This window comes from Schistocerca nitens, chromosome 1 (assembly GCF_023898315.1).
Source record: "Schistocerca nitens isolate TAMUIC-IGC-003100 chromosome 1, iqSchNite1.1, whole genome shotgun sequence".
NCBI lineage: Eukaryota > Metazoa > Arthropoda > Insecta > Orthoptera > Acrididae > Schistocerca > Schistocerca nitens.
In genome coordinates this window covers 416,961,070-416,982,716 of record NC_064614.1, presented here as the reverse complement: position 1 = coordinate 416,982,716, position 21,647 = coordinate 416,961,070, and the positions used below count along the sequence as shown (strand labels likewise).

At 37.3% G+C, this 21,647-nt stretch overlaps 1 protein-coding gene across 1 annotated transcript in view; it reads right to left on the bottom strand.

The window, feature by feature from the left end:
- The window catches only part of LOC126250027 (GATOR complex protein NPRL2-like), an 86,839-nt gene extending 65,446 nt beyond the window's left edge, over positions 1 to 21,393 (bottom strand). The window contains exon 1 of the mRNA XM_049951524.1: positions 21,229 to 21,393. Coding sequence (XP_049807481.1) covers positions 21,229 to 21,336 — 108 coding nt within the window. The 5' untranslated portion in view covers positions 21,337 to 21,393. The remainder of the gene's footprint in view (positions 1 to 21,228) is intronic.
- Between the last annotated feature and the right edge of the window lie 254 nt (positions 21,394 to 21,647).

Here is a 21,647-nt window from a genome sequence, read left to right as displayed (position 1 = left end):
TATGGCAGAACTGCCTTAATGGGTGGGGTAACATGTATTTATATCAGAAGTGACATGTTTTAAAGCTAGAGAAGATCTGATCACGATTAGTGTAGATAACAATTTTGAATTGACAGCCACTTAACTGACAAAGCTACACATCTATAAGAAGTTAATCATTCCATGAGTGTGCCTCTTACCTAATGGTAATATGGACACTTTCTCCAACAAATTAAATATGTCCTGGAAAGCATGTCAGCTCCCAGCCAGGCAGGGCACAAATGACAAATTCTACTAATAGGGTAACAAAAATTTCAGCATCTGCCTTAGACCATGTACTTACAGATACTGACAGGGAAAACCATAAACTATTTATTACAGAGCTTAGCCTTTCTGATCATTATTGTCGGACAAAGCTAAAGCAAGGCTTGGTAAAATCTGCAAAAGGATTTTCTCGAAAATAAAGTACAAACTTTTTCTAGGTCATTTGTAAATCAAACCAGAAATGAAGCATATATGGAAAATGATGTAGATGCTAAGTTCTCTAAGTCCTGCACACTGTTTAAAATAATTTTTGAAGAGATATTTCCAAAAGTAGCCACTTCTAAAGCATTAGCTAAGGAAAGTAGACAATAACTGCAGGTATTACAAAGTCCTTCAAGACACTTAAATTTCTCAGTTCTTTACAAAACCACTATACTCATCCAAATTTCTTTTTCCTTATGAAACCAAAATCATAGTCATTAATAAAACGCATGTGTGTGTGTGTGTGTGTGGGGGGGGGGGGGGGGGGGGGAGAGAGAGAGAGAGAGAGAGAGAGCAAGAGAGAGAGAGAGAGAGAGAGAGAGAGAGAGAGAGAGAGAGAGAGAGAGAGAGAGCCCGTGCGCGCGTACATGTACTTTAGCTCATCCAAGGATTTCTTCTGTAAACTGGCAAGTTTTCATTCTCATTTATGTGAGTGCGCCAGCTGACAACTCCACATTTCTGCTGCTTGGTAAGTGGTCTCTTTTACTCCTAAACTAATTACTAAAATACATCAAAATATACACAATTAGTCTGCAATTCACAATTATGTGCATGGCAGAGAGTTCACTGAACCACCTTCAACCTATTTCTCTGCCATTCCACTCTCTAACAAAGTGTGGGAAAAATGAGCACTTAAATCTTTTCAGGTGAGCTCTAATTTAATTTATTTTATTTTATTATGATGATTATTTCTCTCTATGTTTGTGGATGCCGACAAAATATTTTTGCTTTTGGAGAAAAATCTGGTGATTGAAATTTCATGAGAAGATCCTGCTGCAACAAAGAGCCTTTGTTTTAATGGTTGCCACCCAAATCCACATATCATACCCAAGCCACTCTCCCTGCACTATTTCACAATAATATGAAATGAGCTGCCCTTCTCTAAACTTTTCTGATGTCCTCCATCAACCCTATCTGATGCAGAGCCTACACCGCACAGCAGTACTGCAAAAGAGAATGGACTTGCATAGTGCATGCAGTCTAGCAATTTCAAAGTGTTAATAAATTAAGCACCAATAAATTACAGTCTTTGGTTCACTTTCCCTCCAACTTTATGTATGTGATCATTCCAAGTTAAGTTATTCATATTGTAATCCTAAAGTATTTAGTTGAATTCACAGCCTTTAGATTTGTGTGATTCGTCATGTAACCGAAATTTAGCAGATTCATTTTAGTACTCGTGGCTGACTTCATACTTTTCATTATTTAGAGTTGATAGTCACTTTTCACACCATACAGATATCTTGAATAAATCATTTATCAATTGGTTATGAACATCTGATGACTTTATTAGATGGTAAATGACAGCATCATCTGCAAACAATCTAAGGGGGCTGCTCAGATTGTCTGCTAATCATTTATATATACCAGGAACAGCAGAGGGCCTATAACACTCTTTTGGGGAACTATTAACTGTGACCTTTCTGAGATAAAACCATGAATCCAGTGACACAACTGAGAAGATACTCCATAGGCATGTAATTTGATTAGAAGTCTCTTGTGAGGAACAGTGTAAAAAGCCTTATAGGAATCCAGAAATATGGAAACAATCTGACATCCTCTCATTACTAAATGAGAACAAACAGCTAGTTGTGTTTCACAGTAACAATATTTTCTGAATCTGTGTTGGCTATTCGTTAGTAAATCATTTTCTTCATGGGAATTCATTATTTTCCAAAATCCTACACTGGTGATATGGGTCAGAAATTGAGCACCTTACTGCTACTTCATTTCTTGAGTACTGGTGTGATCTGTGCAACTTTGCAGTCTTTAGGTACAGATCTTTCAACGAGTGAGTGGTCATATATGACTGCTAAGTATGGACCTACTCTATCAGCATACTGTGAAAGGAACCTAACTGGTATACAATCTGTACTGGGACTTTGCCTTTATTAAGTGATTTAAGCTACTACAGTATGTCGAAGTTACTCATGTTGGCAGTTGGCTTCGATTCAAACTGTAGAAAATTTACTTTTTCTTCTTTGGTGAAGGAATTTCAGAAAACCATGTTTAGTAACTCTGCTTTAGTGGCACTATAATCAGTAACATTACCATTACTATCACACAGTGAAGGTATTGGTTGCACCTTGCCACTGATATACTTTACACATGACAAGCATCTTTTTGTATTTTCTGCCAAATTTTGAAGCAGAGTTTCACTGTGCAGACTATTAAAAGCACCCTGCACTGAAGTTCATGCTGAATTTTGAGCTTGTGTAAAACACTGCCAGTCTTGGGGATTTTTGGTTCTTTTCAATTTGGTATGTTTTTTCATTGCTTCTGGAAGAGTGTTGCAACCTGTTTTGTGTACAGTGGAGGATCAGTATCATCTCTTGTTATTTATTTGGTATATACCTCTCAATTGCCACTGATACTATTTCTTTGAATTTAAACAACTTTTGGTATACACTTACATAGTCATATTGGAAGATATGAAGCCTATGCCTCAGGAAGGCGTCATGCACGTTTTTACCTGCTTTTTTAAACAGATATATTTTGAGTATATTTTGGTGGCTTTTGATTTTACAGTATTCAGTCTTGCTACAACAACCTTGTGGTCACTATCCCCTGTATATGTCATGATGGTCAGTATTTGCTCAAGATTATTTGTTGCTAAGAGGTCAAGTAAGTTTTTGTAGCCATTTTCACTTCAAGTGGACTACTGAGCTAATTGCTCAAAATAATTTTCACAGAAAGCACTCAGTGTGATTTCAGAAGACTGTTTATGCCTAACACCAACTTTAAACTCATATTTTTGACAACATATTGAGGGTAGATTGAAGTCACCACCAACTATATTTGTATGAATGATGTACCTATTTGAAATGAGACTCAAGTTTACTTTGAAATGTTCAGCACCTGCATCATCTGAGTCAGTGGAGGGCGGTGGGTGGTAAAAGGTACCAATTATTAATTTATCTCATTATCAAGCATAAAATCTACTCATATTAACTCACAGAAACTATTTAGTTTCTACGTCAATTTCGCTTGGACTATTACTGACAGCAGTAAACATACCACCACCAATTGTATTTAATGTGTCCTTTCTGAACATGGTTAATTCCTTTGTAAAAATTTTAGCTGAGCTTGCTTCCGGTTTTAGCCAGCTTTCAGTACCTATAACACTTTGGGCTTCAGTACTTTCTATTAGCTCTTGGATCGATGGTTCTTTCCCAACACAACTACGAAAATTTACAACTACAACACCGATTGATGCTAGGTCTACCCTCATTCTGTGTTTGTCAAGCACCCTTTTAGACTGACATCCTTTCTGTAGTTTCCCAAGACCCTCTAAGCTTACAAACTGCCCAGTCCCCTCCAAACAGCTCCTGCTACTCACATTCATGGGTGTAGTGGACACCCCCCCCCCCCCCCTGTCCTATTGAGCAGAACCTGAAAATCCACTACCTATGGCGCAAGTTAAGGAAACTGCAGCCTACACAGTTGCAGATCTGTCTGAGACTCTGATTCAGACCCTACCTACTTCCATAGGCAGCTAAAACATTCTTCATAAGTAATGCATACTACACAATGAAAGGTTACATAGAGGGCTCGGAATAGTGGCTAACAATGGAACGGGATAACTACAACAACTTTGTCACATTATTGTAACGTAATTTTTTTACAGGAAAATCATGTGCCACGAACTATAGTGTATGGCAGTAATGTCTTGCCATTCTTCAGAGTTAAAAGTCTTGCTCAACTTGGGAGTATGTTGACAGTTTTTCAGGTGGACTGTTGGGAAAATACATGGGAAATAGTGGCTTGTTTACAGGCCTTGAGTGTTTTCTGTATCGACTGGAGTTATTGCAAGGGATATAGGAGCAAGTTCATGATTCCAGATTCACCACCAGGTGTCCTTGATGGGTGCAGCGATGAAGAGAAAATATGTGTGTATATCAAAGAACATTGTGTAACAGGGACCAAGCAAAGGCAGTGCAGTTATTAAGATACTGACTACCTATTCAGAAGGATAGAGTCTGCTCCATCCAGCCAACATGATTTAAGTTCTCGTGATCTTTCTAATTCATTTCAGGCGCCTGTCGGGATGGTTCCTTCATCAGGGCCAAGGAAAATCACATGTTCTATCCTCATAAACCTCATAAAAGCATACTAAGTATGTGTGCGTGTTTTTTCGATTATTTATTTTCATTGTATTACGATGAAAAATCCTCTGTGTGTGTGTGTGTGTGTGTGTGTGTGTGTGTGTGTGTGTGTGTAGTTTTGAGCCTGTTCCACTGTTGTCCGCCCTACATCTTGTATGTATGTGCTTTGCCTGTTTATAACCATATATTAGCCAGATGCAAAAAGTACAGTTTTTGGGAGTCCTCTGTAATCTACTAAGTAAAACATTTAGGTACATCAGGAACATGGCTGGGCCTAGAACTGAACCTCTATGGAGTATACAAATATGTTTTCTCACTTGAATTTTGTCAGTCATATTCTTGTGGTGTTTTGTTGTGGGTTGATGCAGCTCTCCAGGCTACTCTATCCTGTGCAGCTATTTATTTTCATTGTATTATGATGACAAATCCAATATCATTGAAAGATAATCCCTAGAAAAACAAATAATAAAATCTAGATAATTATAGCATGATCCATTAATAAAAGATATGTCTTTAAAATTTTTTCCACTTTGAACTCTTTTAATTGCCTCACCGGAACAGATGTACAACAGTACCCAAAGCCAGTCCAAAAGATGGAAGATATGGCAAAATTTACACAGTTACTTGAACTACACTTCATTTGGAACTGGTTTTTGCTATAAGCTACAACACCATAAAGAGCAGATGCAGTGGGAAGTGAGTAAGAGCTTGTGATGTCTGTAAAAGTCCTCAGCAAGATGTTCAGCTATGTGCTTCAAAATTCCTGTCACTCATTTTTGTCAACTACACACCTTATAGACTTTAGTTATTTTAAACAACAAGATAATTCTTCACCACAACAGGAAGTGAAAATATGCAGGTTAAGCCAGCAACCTTGTCTTCAAGTCAATGAGTGATGCCTCCATGTGTGAAACATCTAGGAAAGAACATCTTGTAAAGTTCATATGCATGGTGAATATATGTGAGATTGTTATCAAATTGGAAACCTGGGAAAGTTAGCACGTCCTAACTTTTTGGTGGAGGCCTGACCACGTACCATTCATCCATTCATTCACACACATGTTCTGTAAAACCTGTCATGAAGAAGTGCCTGCAGGGATGTGGAATGAATCAAATTTAGAGTCGTAAAACTACTGCAGGCAACTGTAGTCTATCATAAGTAAGCTCAGATTATGGCACTTTTCCTAGTAGTTTTGATCTATTAATGTGAAATTAGGTGTGTTACATACTTATTGGGCGTTACATGATAATTATCCCTTTCTTTACATATGCAATCAATGTCTTTCTAGATTCTGAGGACATAAAAGGGTTGTGTAACCTACAGAACAGTTTTGTTCTATATACTTATCCTGCTGTCCGACACTTAAACATACACAGTATTTATAGCAAAACTGAGCTTGTCAATGATTAACTCTGTTTTTTCCTAAAATTGTTGATTTGTAACATGAAACTGAGGAATTTTACAGCAAAAATAAAGAAAACAATACAGATTTATCATATAGCACTATAAAGCACAATTTCTGCAACAAAAAGCTACAAATAATATAACAAATATTGATTCAATATTCTGTCAAATTTCCACAAAATGGGTTTCCGTTATTCATAAACAACTTTCGCATTTATCAATAACAACAGGAAACTCTTTCCTTTGATCATGATGATGATCATTCCATTGAGTTCAAAATAACAACAATAATTTACAAACATTTTTATGTTTGTGCACGAAAACTGCATCAAAATTAATTGCTATGGTTGCATACGCACAGAACTGATTTTTATTATTTCTAAAATGGAATTTGTACGCTGTAAGGATATAAAATACACACTGGACTGACACTGAATGATGTGCAGTTCAAATTATGAGCAAAACAAACAATCGAACGAACAGAGAAATCTTCGGTTCTCAGTTTCTCCCTTATGCATTCATTTGTTTCTTTGCCTACCAATGCTTCCAGAGCTACTGATAACCCTACCATTTACTATGTCACAGGCAGAAAATCCTATCATTTACTGTGTCGCAGGCAGAAGTAGGCACTGCAGGTTACTCTTGTAAAATATACTAATGTCTGCTGTTAATCTACTTGCAATAACAGGAATTGCTTCTAGTTTATTTCACATACCTGTATGTATTTATTAGGTAAAAAGCGGCTACTTCGAAAAAAAAAAAAAAAAAAGAAAAGAAAGAAAAGCCACTGATACTCCTCTAACACTATTCAGCTGCTATTTTCATCTAATACTCCAAACAAAGCATTTATGTAACTTTACACAGAACACTGCCAACTGTGTATGCAAATAAAAGTCAAAAATCTGTTGAATGCAAACTTTAGAACTGAGCAGAATTTACATCTTTGAGTTCAAATAAACTGATAAATCATAGCATGAGTGGCTAATGAGGTACTTGTATTTTGTTTCTGAATATCTGGAGACTTTTACCTAGTGTGTAATATCAGTTTGTTACAGACTTTGGTGCCAGAATGTGAAACTTCATTCTGAATCCTACATAGGGATGCACGGTCTATATGGAAATTATTTTTACTTCTAGTATTGTTGTTGTGAATTGTACAGTTCATCTTAAATTCACTCTTATTATCAACCACACTGCGATTTCCTTATAAAGGCTTCTCAAAGATGTTAAGTTGTCAACTTTACACAATATTTTTACTGCATACTTCGGTACAATTAAAAGCTTTTGACCATATCTGCACTTCTCCAGAAGATTATGGCATAGATAAGACAATACAAGCTAAACTAAAAATTAGTGAAGTTCAGTGGCAAGAGGAACAAGGTTTCTGGTCAGATGAATACAGGGTTATAAATACAAAATCAAATAGGGTAATGCAGGAGTAGGTTTAATAATGAATAAAAAAACAAGAGCGCGGGTAATCTACTACAAACAGCATAGTAAATGCATTATAGTAGCCAAGATAGACACAAAGCCCATGCCTACCACAGTAGTACAAGTTTATATGGCAACTAGCTCTGCAGATGACAAAGAGATTGAAGAAATGTATGATGAGATTACAGAAATTATTCAGATACTGAAGGGAGAAGAAAATTTAATAGTCATGAGCGACTGGAATTCCATAGTAGGAAAAGGAAGAGAAGGAAAAGTAGTACATGAATATGGAATGGAGATAAGGAATGAAAGAGGAAGCCGTCTGGTAGAATTTTGCACTGAGCATAACTTAATCATAACTAGCACTTGGTTTAAGAATCATGAAAGAAGATTGTGTATGTGGAAGAGGCCTGGAGACACTGGAAGGTTTCAAATAGATTATACAATGGTAAGACATAGATTTAGGAACCAAGCTTTAAATTGAAAGACATTTCCAGGGACAGATGTGGACTCTGACCACAATTTATTGGTTATGAACTGTAGATTAAAACTGAAGAAACTGCAAAAAGGCATGAATTTAAGGAGATGGGACCTGGATAAACTGAAAGAACCAGAGGTTGTAGAGACTTTCAGACAGAGCATTAGGGAACAACTGACAAGAACTGGGGAAAGAAACACAGTAGAAGAAGAATGGGTAGTTTTGAAAGGTGAAATAGTGAAGGCAGCAGAGGACCAAGTAGGTAAAAAGACGACTGCTAGTAGAAATTCTTGGATATCAGGAGAGAGATTGAATTTAACTGATGAAAGGAGAAAATATAAAAATGCAGTAAATGAAGCAGGCAAAAAGGAATATAAATGTCTTAAAAATGAGATCAACAGGAAGTGCAAAATGGCTAAGCAGGGATGTCTAGAGGACAAATGTAAAGATGTAAAGACATATCACTAGGGGTAAGATAGATACTGCCTACAGGAAAATTTAAGAGACCTTTGGAGAAGAGAGAACTGCTTGTATGAATATCAAGAGCTCAGATGGAAAACCAGTTCTAAGCAAAGAAGGAAAGGCAGAAAGGTGGAAGGAGTATATAGAGGGGCTATACAAGGGCGATGTACTTGAGGACAATATTATGGAGATGAAAGAGGACGTAGATGAAGATGAAATGAGAGATATGATACTGCGTGAAGTTAATAAGTCACAGCTGCAAAATGCTAACATGAATTCTTTGCAGATGAATAGAAAAACTGGTGGAAGCCGACCTCAGGGAAGATCAGCTTGGATTCTGTAGAAATGTTGGAACACACGAGGCAATACTAATCCTACAGCTTATTTTAGAAGATAGATTAATGAAAGTCGAACCTACATTTCTAGCATTTGTAGACTTAGATAAAGCATTTGACAATGTCGACTGGAATACTCTCTTTCAAATTCTGAAGGTGGCAGGGGGTCAAATACATGGAGCGAAAGGCTATTTACAAGTTGTACAGAAACCAGATAGCACTTGGGGCATGAAAGGGAAGCAGTGGTTGGGAAAGGAGTGAGACAGTGTTGTAGCCTATCCCTGATGTTATTTGATCTATATATTGAGCAAGCAGTAAAGGAAACAAAAGAAAAATTTGGAGTACAAATTAAAATACATGGAGAAGAAATGAAAACTTTGAGGTTTGCCAATGACATTGTAATTCTATCAGAAACAGCAAAAACTCTGGAAGAGGAGTCAAACGGAATGGACAGGGTCTTGAAAGCAGGAACATCAATAAAAGCAGAAAGAGGACAATGGAATGTAGTTGAATTAAATCAGGTGATGCTGAGGGAATTAAGTTAGGAAATGAGACACTTAAAGTAGTAGATGAGTTTTGCTATTTGGGGAGCAAAATAACTAGAGCAAAATAACTGATGATGGTTGAAGTAGAGAGGATATAAAATATAGACCGGCTATGGTAAGGGAAGCGTTTCTGAAGAAAAGAAATTTGCTAACATCGAGTATAAATTTAGGTTTTAGGAAGTTTCTTCTGAAAGTATTTGTATGGAGTGTAGCCATGTATGGAAGTGAAACTTGACTTGACTTAATTCCTTTGGCCCCTATGGGGGCATAGGGCATCCAGGAGAACTCGCCATCCGTCTCTGTCTTTGACCATTTGCCTCAATTCTGCCCAGGTCTTGCTTCCTCTTCCACTGTCCTCTTCCATGTGCTCCTAGGTCTTCCTTGTTTCATGGGGGTTCCATTCCAATGTTTGTTCCACAATAGCTCCATCTGGTTTTCTTGGCAAGTGCCCCAACCACCCTTACTTTCTCTCTCGTATCTGGTCTTCTATAGGTATCTGGTTTGTTATTCACCAGAGCTCCTCGTTACTTACTTTTTCTGGCCACCAGATATTCATAATGCATCAGAGAAATCTATTTATGAAGCTTTGTAGCTGAGATGTTATTTTTTTATCCATTTTCCAGCTTTTACTGGCGTACAGGAGGACAGCCTTCACATTTGTATTAAAAATATGGATTTTTGTTTTGTGCCTGCTAATTCTATTTTTTCAATATTGGATACAATTGTATGAAGACAGCATTTTCCTTTTTAAGACAGTGCTTCATGTCATCTCCAGCTCCACCATCTTCCGTCACTATATTACCCAGATACAGGAATGAGTTGACAGTCTCCACCTGCTGCTCCCCTATTAATAGTGGCACCTCCATGTTCCCTGAATTCACTCTCATTTTCTTTGTTTTGCCTATATTTATATTGAGGCCAGCAGTCTCTGCTTCTTCTTTCAGCAAGTTTAATTCGGCTTGCATATCAGTCAGCCTTTGGGCTAATAAAACTATGTCATCTGCAAAATCCAAATCCTCCAAACGTTCATGGATCCACCATTGGATTCCTCGTCTCCTGCCTGCTGTGACTCTTCTCATAACTGAGTATAGAACAAGTAGAAAAAGTGTTGTGATAAAATGCAACCCTGCCAGACTCCAGTTGTTACTTTGATGAGCTCTGTCACATTTTTCTTGTGGAGTACGCAACATTTGTAGCCATCATATAGGTCTTTTATGATGTTTAAGATCTTCTGTGGTATGCCATACTTCTGCAACACCTGCCAGAGCACTTTATGTTTCACGGAATCAAAGGCCTTTTGAAAATCAATAATTGCCAGGTACATGGTTGCTTGGATTTCTTTGCTTTGCTCTAAAATTATCCTAAGAGTGTTAATAAGATCAACACAACTGCATTGTGCCCTAAAACCAGCCTGTTCTTTATGCAGTCACTTTTCAAGAGACTCTTTAATTCAGTTTAAAATAATTCTGGTGAGGACCTTACTGGGCACTGACAACAATGTAATACTACGCCAGTTGTTACAGTCTGATAAATTTCCCTTTTTGGTGAGCTTTACCACCAAACCATTTTTCCACTCCTTTGGAGATTTCTCTTCAAGCCAAATATGCTTCAGAAAGGGATGGAGCATTTTAACAGTACTTTCAATATCAGGTTTTAAGAGATCCGGTGCTATGTTGTCTAGGTCTGGAGCCTTTGCATTCTTTAGGGTTTTCAAAACAATCCTAACTTCATCCATTGTGGGGCACTGCAGATTTATATCTTGATCTTCTTCGACTTCCTATGGAACATCTCTTACCTCTTCCTCTTGGTTGTCTTCACAATTTAATAGTTCCTTGAAGTGCTCCGCTCATCTCTGTAACTGTGCTTGTCGAGTTGTAAGCATCACCCCATCCTTGTTCTTAACTGGTCCTTCACGTCTGAAGTTCTTCGTTGACAACCGTTTGGTTATATTGTAGAGCTCTTTCACATTTCCTTGTCTTGCTGCCTCTTCTGCTAACTTTGCTTGTTCATCTATCCATTTCCTTTTATCTCAACATAGACATATTTTCACTTTTTTGTTCACATCAAAGTATTCTTTATGCACTTCACTCTTCTGCACTCGTGTCTTACAAAGATTTAACTCAAGTTTTAATTTTACCTGTGGCTAATTTCATTCCATGTAGCATCAGAGATCCACTCCTTCCTTTGATTTGCCTTAAATTCTAAGATTTTTTCTCCCACATCTAAATAACTGTCTTTTTTTTTTTTTTTTTTTTTTTTTTTTTTTTTTTTTTTTTTTTTTTGCCAACCTATTTCAATTCCCTCATCCATAAAGTTTTCTTCAGAGAGGACCTGGAATCTGTTTTGTAGTTCAAGGGCAAATGTTTCTTTGATCTGTTGGTCATTTAACCTTGCCATACATCTATTTTCTTGCTCCTGTGATTGAGCTTGGCTCTATTTGCCACCATCTTTAGTCTAAATTCTGCCAAAACTAGGTGGTGATCACTTCCAGCATCTGCTCCTCTTCTGTTTCTGACACCTATCAGAGAGTGTCGAAACTTGCGGTTTATGACTTTGTGGTAAATTTGATTTTCAGTAATGTGGCCTGGAGAAACCCACCTTATCTTAAGGCAGTTACAATGTGGAAACAATGTGCCTCCAATGACTAGGTCATGTTCAGCACATGTATCTATCAACAGGTCACCATTAACATTTCTGATCCCCACACCATGCACACCCACGATACGTTCAAGCCCTACATTTTCTGAACCAACTTTTGCGTTCAAGTCACCCATTAAAATTTTTACGTCCCTAAAATTTGTTTGTCTAAAGACTCCGTTAAGCTCTGTATAAAATGCATATTTTAATTCTCCTTTAGCTATTTCAGTAGGTGCATAGCATTGACTTTCAGTGACATACCACACATTTATTTTAAAGTGTGCGGTTATTATCCGTTCTGAGACTGATTTCCACTCCAGTAAGTTCTCCTTGCTGCTTTTAGATATTAAGAGCCCTACACCATTTATATGCATTGCATCCTCACCCGTCTGACCTGCATACAACAGCACTCCACCATTTTGTATTTGGAATTCCCCAGATTCTGGCCACCTTATTTCACTTAGTCTCAATATATCTATTCGGTAGTTCTCCATCTCTTTTTCAACATGTCTTAGCCTTCCTGCCTCCCTCAACGTCCTTACATTCCAAAAACCAATACTGGTTTTCCTTTTCATGTCAAAGGTCATTTCCTTAAGATCCGGCTGTTTCTCCTTTTAGTTTCTGTGATGTGTTTTTTGGTGGTGTGGATTCTTAGCCTACAGCCCCTGAGTTCCCTGGTGGGGCTGCCATCTCATGGCCTGGACACCTGCCAAGGTTTTATTTCAGGGCCTTACCCCTTAGCTTGTTTCACTGTGACTACAGAATGCTATCCATCCCTTCACAGTAAGGCCTGTGTACATCACCGGTGTCCTGGTTTCCAAGGATCTTCCACTGTCCACATTAGGGGACTGTGCTTGTTGCCACACAGTCCCAGAGAGGAAAAGGAAAGGAAGGGAGAGTGTAGGATGGGATGGGATAGTATAGGATAGAATAGAATAGGACAGGACAGAACACTAGACGGGACGTTGTGAGACACACTTCGTCTGGATCCTCTATGGAGACCTGTCCTGCTTGGGAGGCCCTGCCAGTAGTTAAACTACCGCCGTTATAGCCCTCCACTTCATTGGATCGCACAAACCCTCTCACCTACATGGACAGTGTTTCATTAAGGCAGTCTCTCCTGAGTAGGATGGAAGTGAAACATGGATGATAAATAGTTTAGACAAGAAGGGAACAGAAGCTTTTGAAATGTGGTGCTACAGAAGAATGCTGAAGATTAGATGGGTAGATCACGTAACTAATGAGGAGATACTGAAAAGAATTGGGGGGGAAAGAGGAATTTGTGGCACAACTTGACTAATAGATGGGATCAGGTGGTAGGACATATTCTGAGGAATCAAGGGATCACCAATTAAGTACTGGAGGGCAGCATGGAGGGTAAAAATCATAGAGGAAGACCAAGAGATGAATACACTAAACAGATTCAGAAGGATGTAAGTTGCAGTAGGTACTTGGAGATGAAGAAGCATGCACACAATAGAGTAGCATGGAGAGCTATATCAAACCAGTCTCTGGACTAAAGACCACAACCACAACAACCTCCCCATTAGTTACATGATCTATACATCTAATCTTCAGCATTCTTCTGTAGCACCACATCTCCCTAGCTTCTATTCTCTTCTCGTCTAAACTGTTTATCATCCATGTTTCAAACCCATACATGGCTACACTTCAAAAAAAGATTTCCTGGCACTTAAATCTGTACTCAATGTTAACAAATTTCTCTTCTTCAGGAACACTTCCATGTTCTTCCATCGGCAAACCTCAAGGTTTTTATTTCTTCTCCACGGATTTTAATTCCTACTCCAAATTTCTCTTTGGTTTCCTTTACTGCTTCCCTTCTTGGCTTAGGACTGGTTTACCATCTGAGCTCTTGATATTCATGCAGCTGTTTCTCTTTTCTCCCAAGGTCTCTTTAATTTTCCTGTAGGAAGCATCTGTCTTACCTCTAGTGATATATGCTTCTATATCCTTTTATTTGTCCTCTAGCCATTTGCACTTAGCTGTTTTGCACTTCCTGTCAATCTCATTTTTGAGACATTTGTATTCGTTTTCACATGCTTCATTTACTGTATTTTTATATTGTCTCCTTTCATTGATTAAATTCAGTATCTCTTGTGTTACTCATCCTACCCATTGTTTTTATAATGTACTCCCTTCCCCTGTTCTTGTCAATTGTTCCCTAATGCTCCCTCTAAAACTCTCTACAACCTGTTGTTCTTTTAGTTTATACATGTCTCATCTCCTTAAAATCCTACCTTTCTGTAGTTTCTTCAGTTTTCACCTGCAGTTCATAAGCAATTAATTGTGGTCAGGGTCCACATCTGCCCCAGGATATGTCTTACGATTTAAAACCTGGTTCCTAAATCTCTGTCTTACCATTATATAATCAATCTGAAACCTACCGACATCTCCAGGTCTCTTCCACATATACAGTCTTCTTTCATGATTCTTAAACCAAGTGTTAGCAATGATTAAATTATGCTCTGTGCAAAATTCTATCAGGAAGCTGCCTCTTTCATTCCTTACCCCAATCCATATTCACCTACTACTTTTCCTTCTCTTCCTTTTCCTACTATCGAATTCCAGTTCCACACGACTATTAAATTTTCGTCTCCCTTAACTATTTGAATAATTTCTTTTATATCATCATACATTTCGTCAACTTTTTCCATCATCTGTGGAGCTAGTTGAAATATAAATTTTTACTACTGTGGTAGGCTTGGGCTTCATGTCTGTCTTGGCTACAATAATGTGTTCACTATGCTGTTCATAGTAGCTTATTCTCATTTCTATTTTTTTTTATTCATTATTAAATCTACACCTGCATTACCCTATTTGATTTTGTATTTATAACCCTGTATTCAGCTGATCTGAAGTCATGTTCCTCCTGCAACTGAACTTCACTCATTCTCACCATATTTAACTTTAACCTACCCATTTCCCTTTTTAAATTTTCTAACCTACCTGTCCGATTAAGGGATCTAACATTTGACCCTATTATCCGTAAAATGCCAGTTTTGTTTCTCCTCTAATAATGACATCCTCCTGAGTAGTCCCCCCTCCCCCTAGTTCCAAATGGGGGATTAGTTTACCTCTGGAATATTTTACCCAAGAGGATGCTATCACTTAACCATACAGTAAAGCTGCATTCCTTTGGTATCAGTTGTTAATGTGGTCCACTGTTTTCTACTGTAAAGATACACCTCCATCTGTGCAAGGGGAATGAGTTTTAACACCATGATGTTGTTGTTTCACAGCTAGAATATGATCTACACAATTAATGGCCATAGCAAGTTCACACAAAATGTTAACAGCATAATTATTATTGCTTAATTTTACCGGAACTGATCTCATGAGGTCATCTACTACTTCCTCAGTAAAGAAGCCTTTACACAAGACAAACTGTGCTTTTGTTAAAAGGTTATTCTCTCGATATTTTGACATAAGCTACTGTCTCAAAACTTCCGGAGAATATAGGAAAGGGGTAGACGGCTCTAAAAAAGTCATGTTCTAATCTCCACTGTTATAAATGGGTGTTACTACTGCATACTTCAGTCTTTCAGGAAATACATATTCACTCAGTAGCTGATTTCAAAAGCAATTCAAAAAGGGTGTTAACAGGTCAAAACAAGATTTTCAGTATTTCAGCTGAAATACCATTACAATTAGGGAAGTTACAGCTTTTCAGCAATCTAACGATTTTTATGGTCTCTTCAACAGTGTCTGGTGTTGGTGTATGCATTGCTGACTAAGTAAGTCTAATCTGCTTTCGACAATTTATCTCAGCTACTGTTGGGAAGAATTCACTGAATTCAGTGGAGAATTATTTAAATTTAATGTCACCAGTCTTGCTAATATCATCATCAAAGACACCAGTATCATTTGCTTTACAGAGTTCATTCACTTCATGCCTTATTATGAACAAAATTATCTTTGCTTTGTTCTTGAAAATTTTAAGTTACCTGGGCACAGGTAACTAAAACTCTTTATGGGGTGATGGAGAATTTTGTATTACTGTCTGCAGTATGTCTTAATTGGAGCTAATCCTCTGCTTTCCATCTCGCAGAGGATAATTTGATCCCAGATGTTAGCCACCCACTCTCTCAACTTACAATATAACAATCCCTGACTCATTGTAAATGAAAACTGAATTCATAGTACTGTATGAATACGTTCAGGAAATAATTAAATTTATCATCTACTGTGTGTCTCATTTTTTCATCCAGTAAATTCTGTCTGAACAGTGTGGACAAGGTAGCATCTGTGATACTGTGAAATTTTATTTTTTCTTTCTTAATTAGATCTGACTGATGGAGAGGCTTTGTCACTACCATATGACTATTATGGTCAGGTAAATCATTTATTGTGGGGCTGGAACTTCAGGGGTGGTCCAAGGAACTTTGAACTAAAGGACAAAGTAATGAACAGGTCTACACAGCCCCAAAACTGTTGTACTATGGCACTTTCTATTCTGAATGATATCCAGTGAAGGAGCATGGTAGACTCTAGCATTACAAACACAGAACAGTAAAACCCATAGTCAAAGTCAGTGTTAACGTACAGTGCCCACAAATCAAATGTGATATATTATCAATATCTGTAGATTATGTGAAGCCAGGATGTGCTATGTATATGTGAGCACTGGCTAACAAAAGAAGAGGGCAGTTACTACATATGTATTGAATACTTTGAGATGCTGAGTCCATTGTACCAAGAAACTGCCTCAAATGGAGGTGTGTCTGTATATGTCAACATAAATCTCAGTGCAAGGAAACTTATGGAACTTCTGTTCAGATTTTGATCTAAAACTGGCTGGTTGACCTAATGGATATCAATATGATTATTGTTTCTGTCAACTATTCACCAAATGGAAATTTTGAAAACTGTATTACACAAATAGAAAGTTGTTTACATCACCTGTCATATCTTAAGTCAACAGTTGCATTGTGTGGTGATTTTAATGGACACATAGGTGATAGCAGTGCAAAAGAGAGTGTTTTCTCAAATTTGATAATTGTGGTCTCTCTGTAGCAAATAACTTCTGACACAAGGTGACTCCTATCTCAATACCATTACCTCAAACTTACACAGCTGAGATTACAAAATAGATGTAACTAATCTGCTGCTAGCAGACCACAATGCACTAGTTATGGAGCTACACATGCAAACTATGAAAAATCATCAGGTAAATACAAGACAATCAAACTGTGTGTTTCACAGAAGAACTGTACCGAAGGAAAAAAAAAAAAAAAATATCTAAAGGCATTCAGAGTTGCGCTCTCTAATATTGCCTGGGATCAGGAAATTACAAAACAGTGCCTAGTAAAGCCTTAAGCTGCCCTCCCCAAACAATGAAAACGAAATTTGATTAAATGTTCCCACTGATACCTACGAAGTCATAAGGAGAAATCACAAGAAAAACAAAAAATAGTCTAAGAAAAGACACAGCACACACCTGAAGTAGCCAATATGAAAAGTATTACCTCAATCTTTAATTACCATTCCAAGGCAGCTACAGACATTTAAACTAAACACATGCTTCACTGTAATTATTTAAAGGCCAAGAACAGAAAAGAAGTGGAGGGAGCCAAGAAGAAAAACAATGACACTATCACAGGAAAAAGTCTACCACCTTCTCAAATACTTTACATCTGATAATTTTAATTATTACTTTATTAAACTTATTGAAAACACTGTAGCTGAAATCCCAGACTTGGACATGGATCCTGTTGTTTCCTAAAAAACTATAACCCACTGCAAAATGGAAAGCTGGAAGAAAGTACAACCAAATGACATAGTGAAACTAGTGAAAGCCTATAAACCTTAGGACAGTGTAGACATTTATGGGATGTCGTGTACCATCATGAAGAAAAGTATCACTGAAATACCTCGGCCATTAGCTACAGCAATAAGGAACTGCTTACATGCAGGATCCTTCTCCATGATGCACAACATGGTTTTCAAAAGGGAAAGTCCACAAATACTGCTACATTTGACTTATTAAGAAACATAATGTTGGCAATTGAAGAAAGAGAGAGTCATGGGCATTTACACTGTGTGATTTGAGCAAAGCATTTGCTGTATTTCCCATATGATCCTACTCAAAAAATTACAATTCTATGGTATGGGAGGTGCTGTTCTAGCTACCCTTCAGTGATAATTAGAAAAGAGGTGACAGATTGTTTCAGTTCAAGGAGCAACATAACAAGAACAGAAGTTAGAATATAGTGTGCACAAGTTTCCATCACAATCCCTCTCCCCTTTCTCATTTTTGTAAATTATCTAAGCCAAGGTGTTTGCAGATGATACTAGCCTTATTGCAAAGGAAAATCAAACTCTAGCAGTCCTGAAATCAGGTATGCTATTCAAAAAGGCCAAGGTATGGTTCATCACAAATAAGATGAAAATAAATGCAGACAAAACTCACCATATGACATCTAGCTTCAGCAAAAATATATATCCAGAAAATATAGGAACTGTCAGATGACTGGGTTTCATAACAGACTACAAACTCACATGGAATGGACACACTGAGCATGTATGTAAGAAACTGTCACACACAGTATACCTCCTGGGAGATAAAAGTGTAATTAAGAACCAGACCAATGTCTGTTAACTGTATATCATGCACTATTCCATGGCCATATTACCAATGGACTCCAGCTCTCGGGTCATTCATTGTGCTGCAAGGACATATTATTACTGCAAAAGAAGGCAGTAAGAATTATTATAACAAGTACGAGACAGGAACACTGTTGACCAATGACTGTTTGCAGCCATATATATTTTTGAGCTTCCTTCATCTGAAGGAAAATCAAGATTCCTTTAGCAAGAGGCACGAAATACACAACCACATTACCCACAACAAACAGACCATAAACATAGGAGCCTGACAACTATCCAAAACAAGAGACAACTTTCCGACACCGGCCATGAGAATTCTCAAGAGGTACATGTCCTACCACTGGAGAGGTTAAAAAAACTTTTTTCAAGACACATAAAACTATATTTGCTACACTCCATCCAGGAAACTTTTGACTGTGAGGGAAGTGAATGGATTTACTTGACTTTCATCAAAACTTGTAAATCTGTCAGAACTAAAATATCAGTGGTAAATCAAATGTATCTATAGTAAAATGCTTAAACTATTCAAATTTTGTTGTAATGCTCGTACTCTTTGAATTGTAAAATACCAGTTTTGTAATTTTTGGCACAGTCTATCCAGACATTGCTGGTCAATGACACAGAATTGGTAATAAATGGTAATAATAAATTGTAATAACAGTAATGGTACCTTGATTGTTCGTGTTCTTTATTAATGATTTGGCAAACAATATACAGTAACTCACACTTTTTCCAGAAGATTCAATTGTAACTAATGAAGTTCTGCCTGAAAAAAGCTGCACACATTTCAGTCAAATCTTTATAGGATATCAAAGAACTGCAAAGCATTAGCATTTACTTTATATGTACAGAAATGTACAGTTTTGCATTTCACAAAATGTAGTACCGTATCCTAAGGCTCAATATCAATGAGTCATAATTGGAATCCGTCAATTCCTCCCAATACCTGGATGTAACAGTTTCTGTGGATATGAAATAGAATAATTAGGTGGCTCACTTTGGTGCTACTGAAATTTCTTACAAACACTCGTACAACCCATACCAGAATTTTGCTCAAGTGTGAGACACTCACGCCAAATAACACTAACAAGGAATATTGATGTTGGGCATATACAAAGAACTGAACCATAAACAGCCACAGGTTTGTTTGACCCACAGAAATGAAACACCAGAACTGAGAGATGGTTGAAGATGTATGCCAACTATCTCACAAAAGCCTACTTATAGAATTTAAAGAACCAGTTTTACATGAGGAATCTAGGAATATACTAAAATCCTCTATGTATTGCTTCAGCAATAGCCATGAAGACAAGTTTAGATTAATAATAGAGCACACAAAGGCATTTAAGCAATTATTTATCCTATGTTCCATATGTGACTGGAATGGGGAAAAACACTGATAAGTAGTATAATGAGAAGTATTTGTACCTTATACCTTGCGTTTCACAGTGGTTTGCTGACGATACAAGTATGAGACAGGCAAAAATTGATGTTTATATTATTTGACAGCAGTGTACAATGCTTTTCAGAACAGTTCCTGGAAAACTTTCAAAAGAAGGTTTCACATACGTTGTCATTATGCTATGGGATGTAGTCAACACCTGGTATCGCTATGTTCAGTTGAACATTTTCTTCTGTCCATGTAGTTATATTTTTAGAGGTAAGATACAAATGCTGCAGTTCCCTTAACGGCACACATACAACAATGGATATTTACACAACAAAACTGAATAGGATGTTACTGTACTGATAAATAAAACAAATCTTGAAATTTTTATGGCCAATGTAAATTATATGCCAGATAATACTCAGACCAAGGCAACTCTTTTTTGTAATTAGGTACTAATGACTTTTTGACACAGGCATTTTTCATAGGGCTGAATCGGTCACTAATTTTGTCCGATAGCTCAGAATACTGCAGGACAACTGCATCTACGAGAAAGAACAGAGTGAAAAATAATTGTATACAGTCTATGGTGAACTGCTTCACATACAAAATGGCCTATACTAGGATGAATCCTTAGTTTTTGTTTTAACAAAATGAAATTCAAGCGTGTGTAACACATGTGTATGTGTTTTCCTCAGTACCATAAATGTTAAAACAATTCCTTTCATCTGGTATTTTTAGTTAATGGAAATTTAAAGAAGAATTACAATATCTTTTGTGGTAGCCTACCCATTGCGAAGGAGATGAAAAGACTAGTACTACATAAGAAACTTCCAGGTATTCCACAGAGAGATTAATCTCCTATAGCTCAATTTGAAAAGTATCTAAATGAAACTCACAGGACACTATGGCAAGTAAAAAGCTTCCTCTCCATTGTCAACATTCATAATTTCTTTCTCCGAAGCCATGAGTTTTACTTCTGGCACCTCAGCTGTTTCAGTAAGTAAAACAAACAATTTAGCATTAACCCACACTTTTCACAGAGTTGTTTACAGCATTTTGAACAGACTGACAAAACATGTGAGGCTGTCATTCTGAAAAATGGGTCCCCCCACTCATTCAAAATTCAATGGGAGATTAACGCCAAGTAAAAAAAAGGCAAGATATATAAAAAAAAACAATATGATTTGACAAGATCACTTCACTTCATGACAACTGCTGGTGGTGACATCATTAGAGGGCATGTTTCTACAATACATAACTTTGATTTTAACATATTTTGCCTTCTGTCAAACTTGCACCATTACTTACTTGGCACGCTATTTTAGGTCCTGCCACATGATGGAATTCACACAGAAATATACATCGTAAGGGTCCTTCGCGGTTGCATCCCTCATAAAATCTTTCATGGTCTTCCATCACCCACAACAATCATCTCACCGCTTCGCGCAACATACTCTCCCACGTGAGAAGCGTGTGGCCTCGCGTTTATATACAGCAAACCGATCCTGTTTATAAACAATAGCCAACATAATACGCAGCCTTGTGAACTTGTTTGACAGTGAATACGCTAAGGTGGAGTAATTGATACAAACAATGAATGTGGACTCCAAACTAATTTTGCTTTACTTTTAATGAATATTTATTCACCATCGTCCCTCAAATGTGCTGCTTTAGTGAAATTGTATCCACCTCCGCGCTCGAATGTTGGCATCACTGCACCATATGAG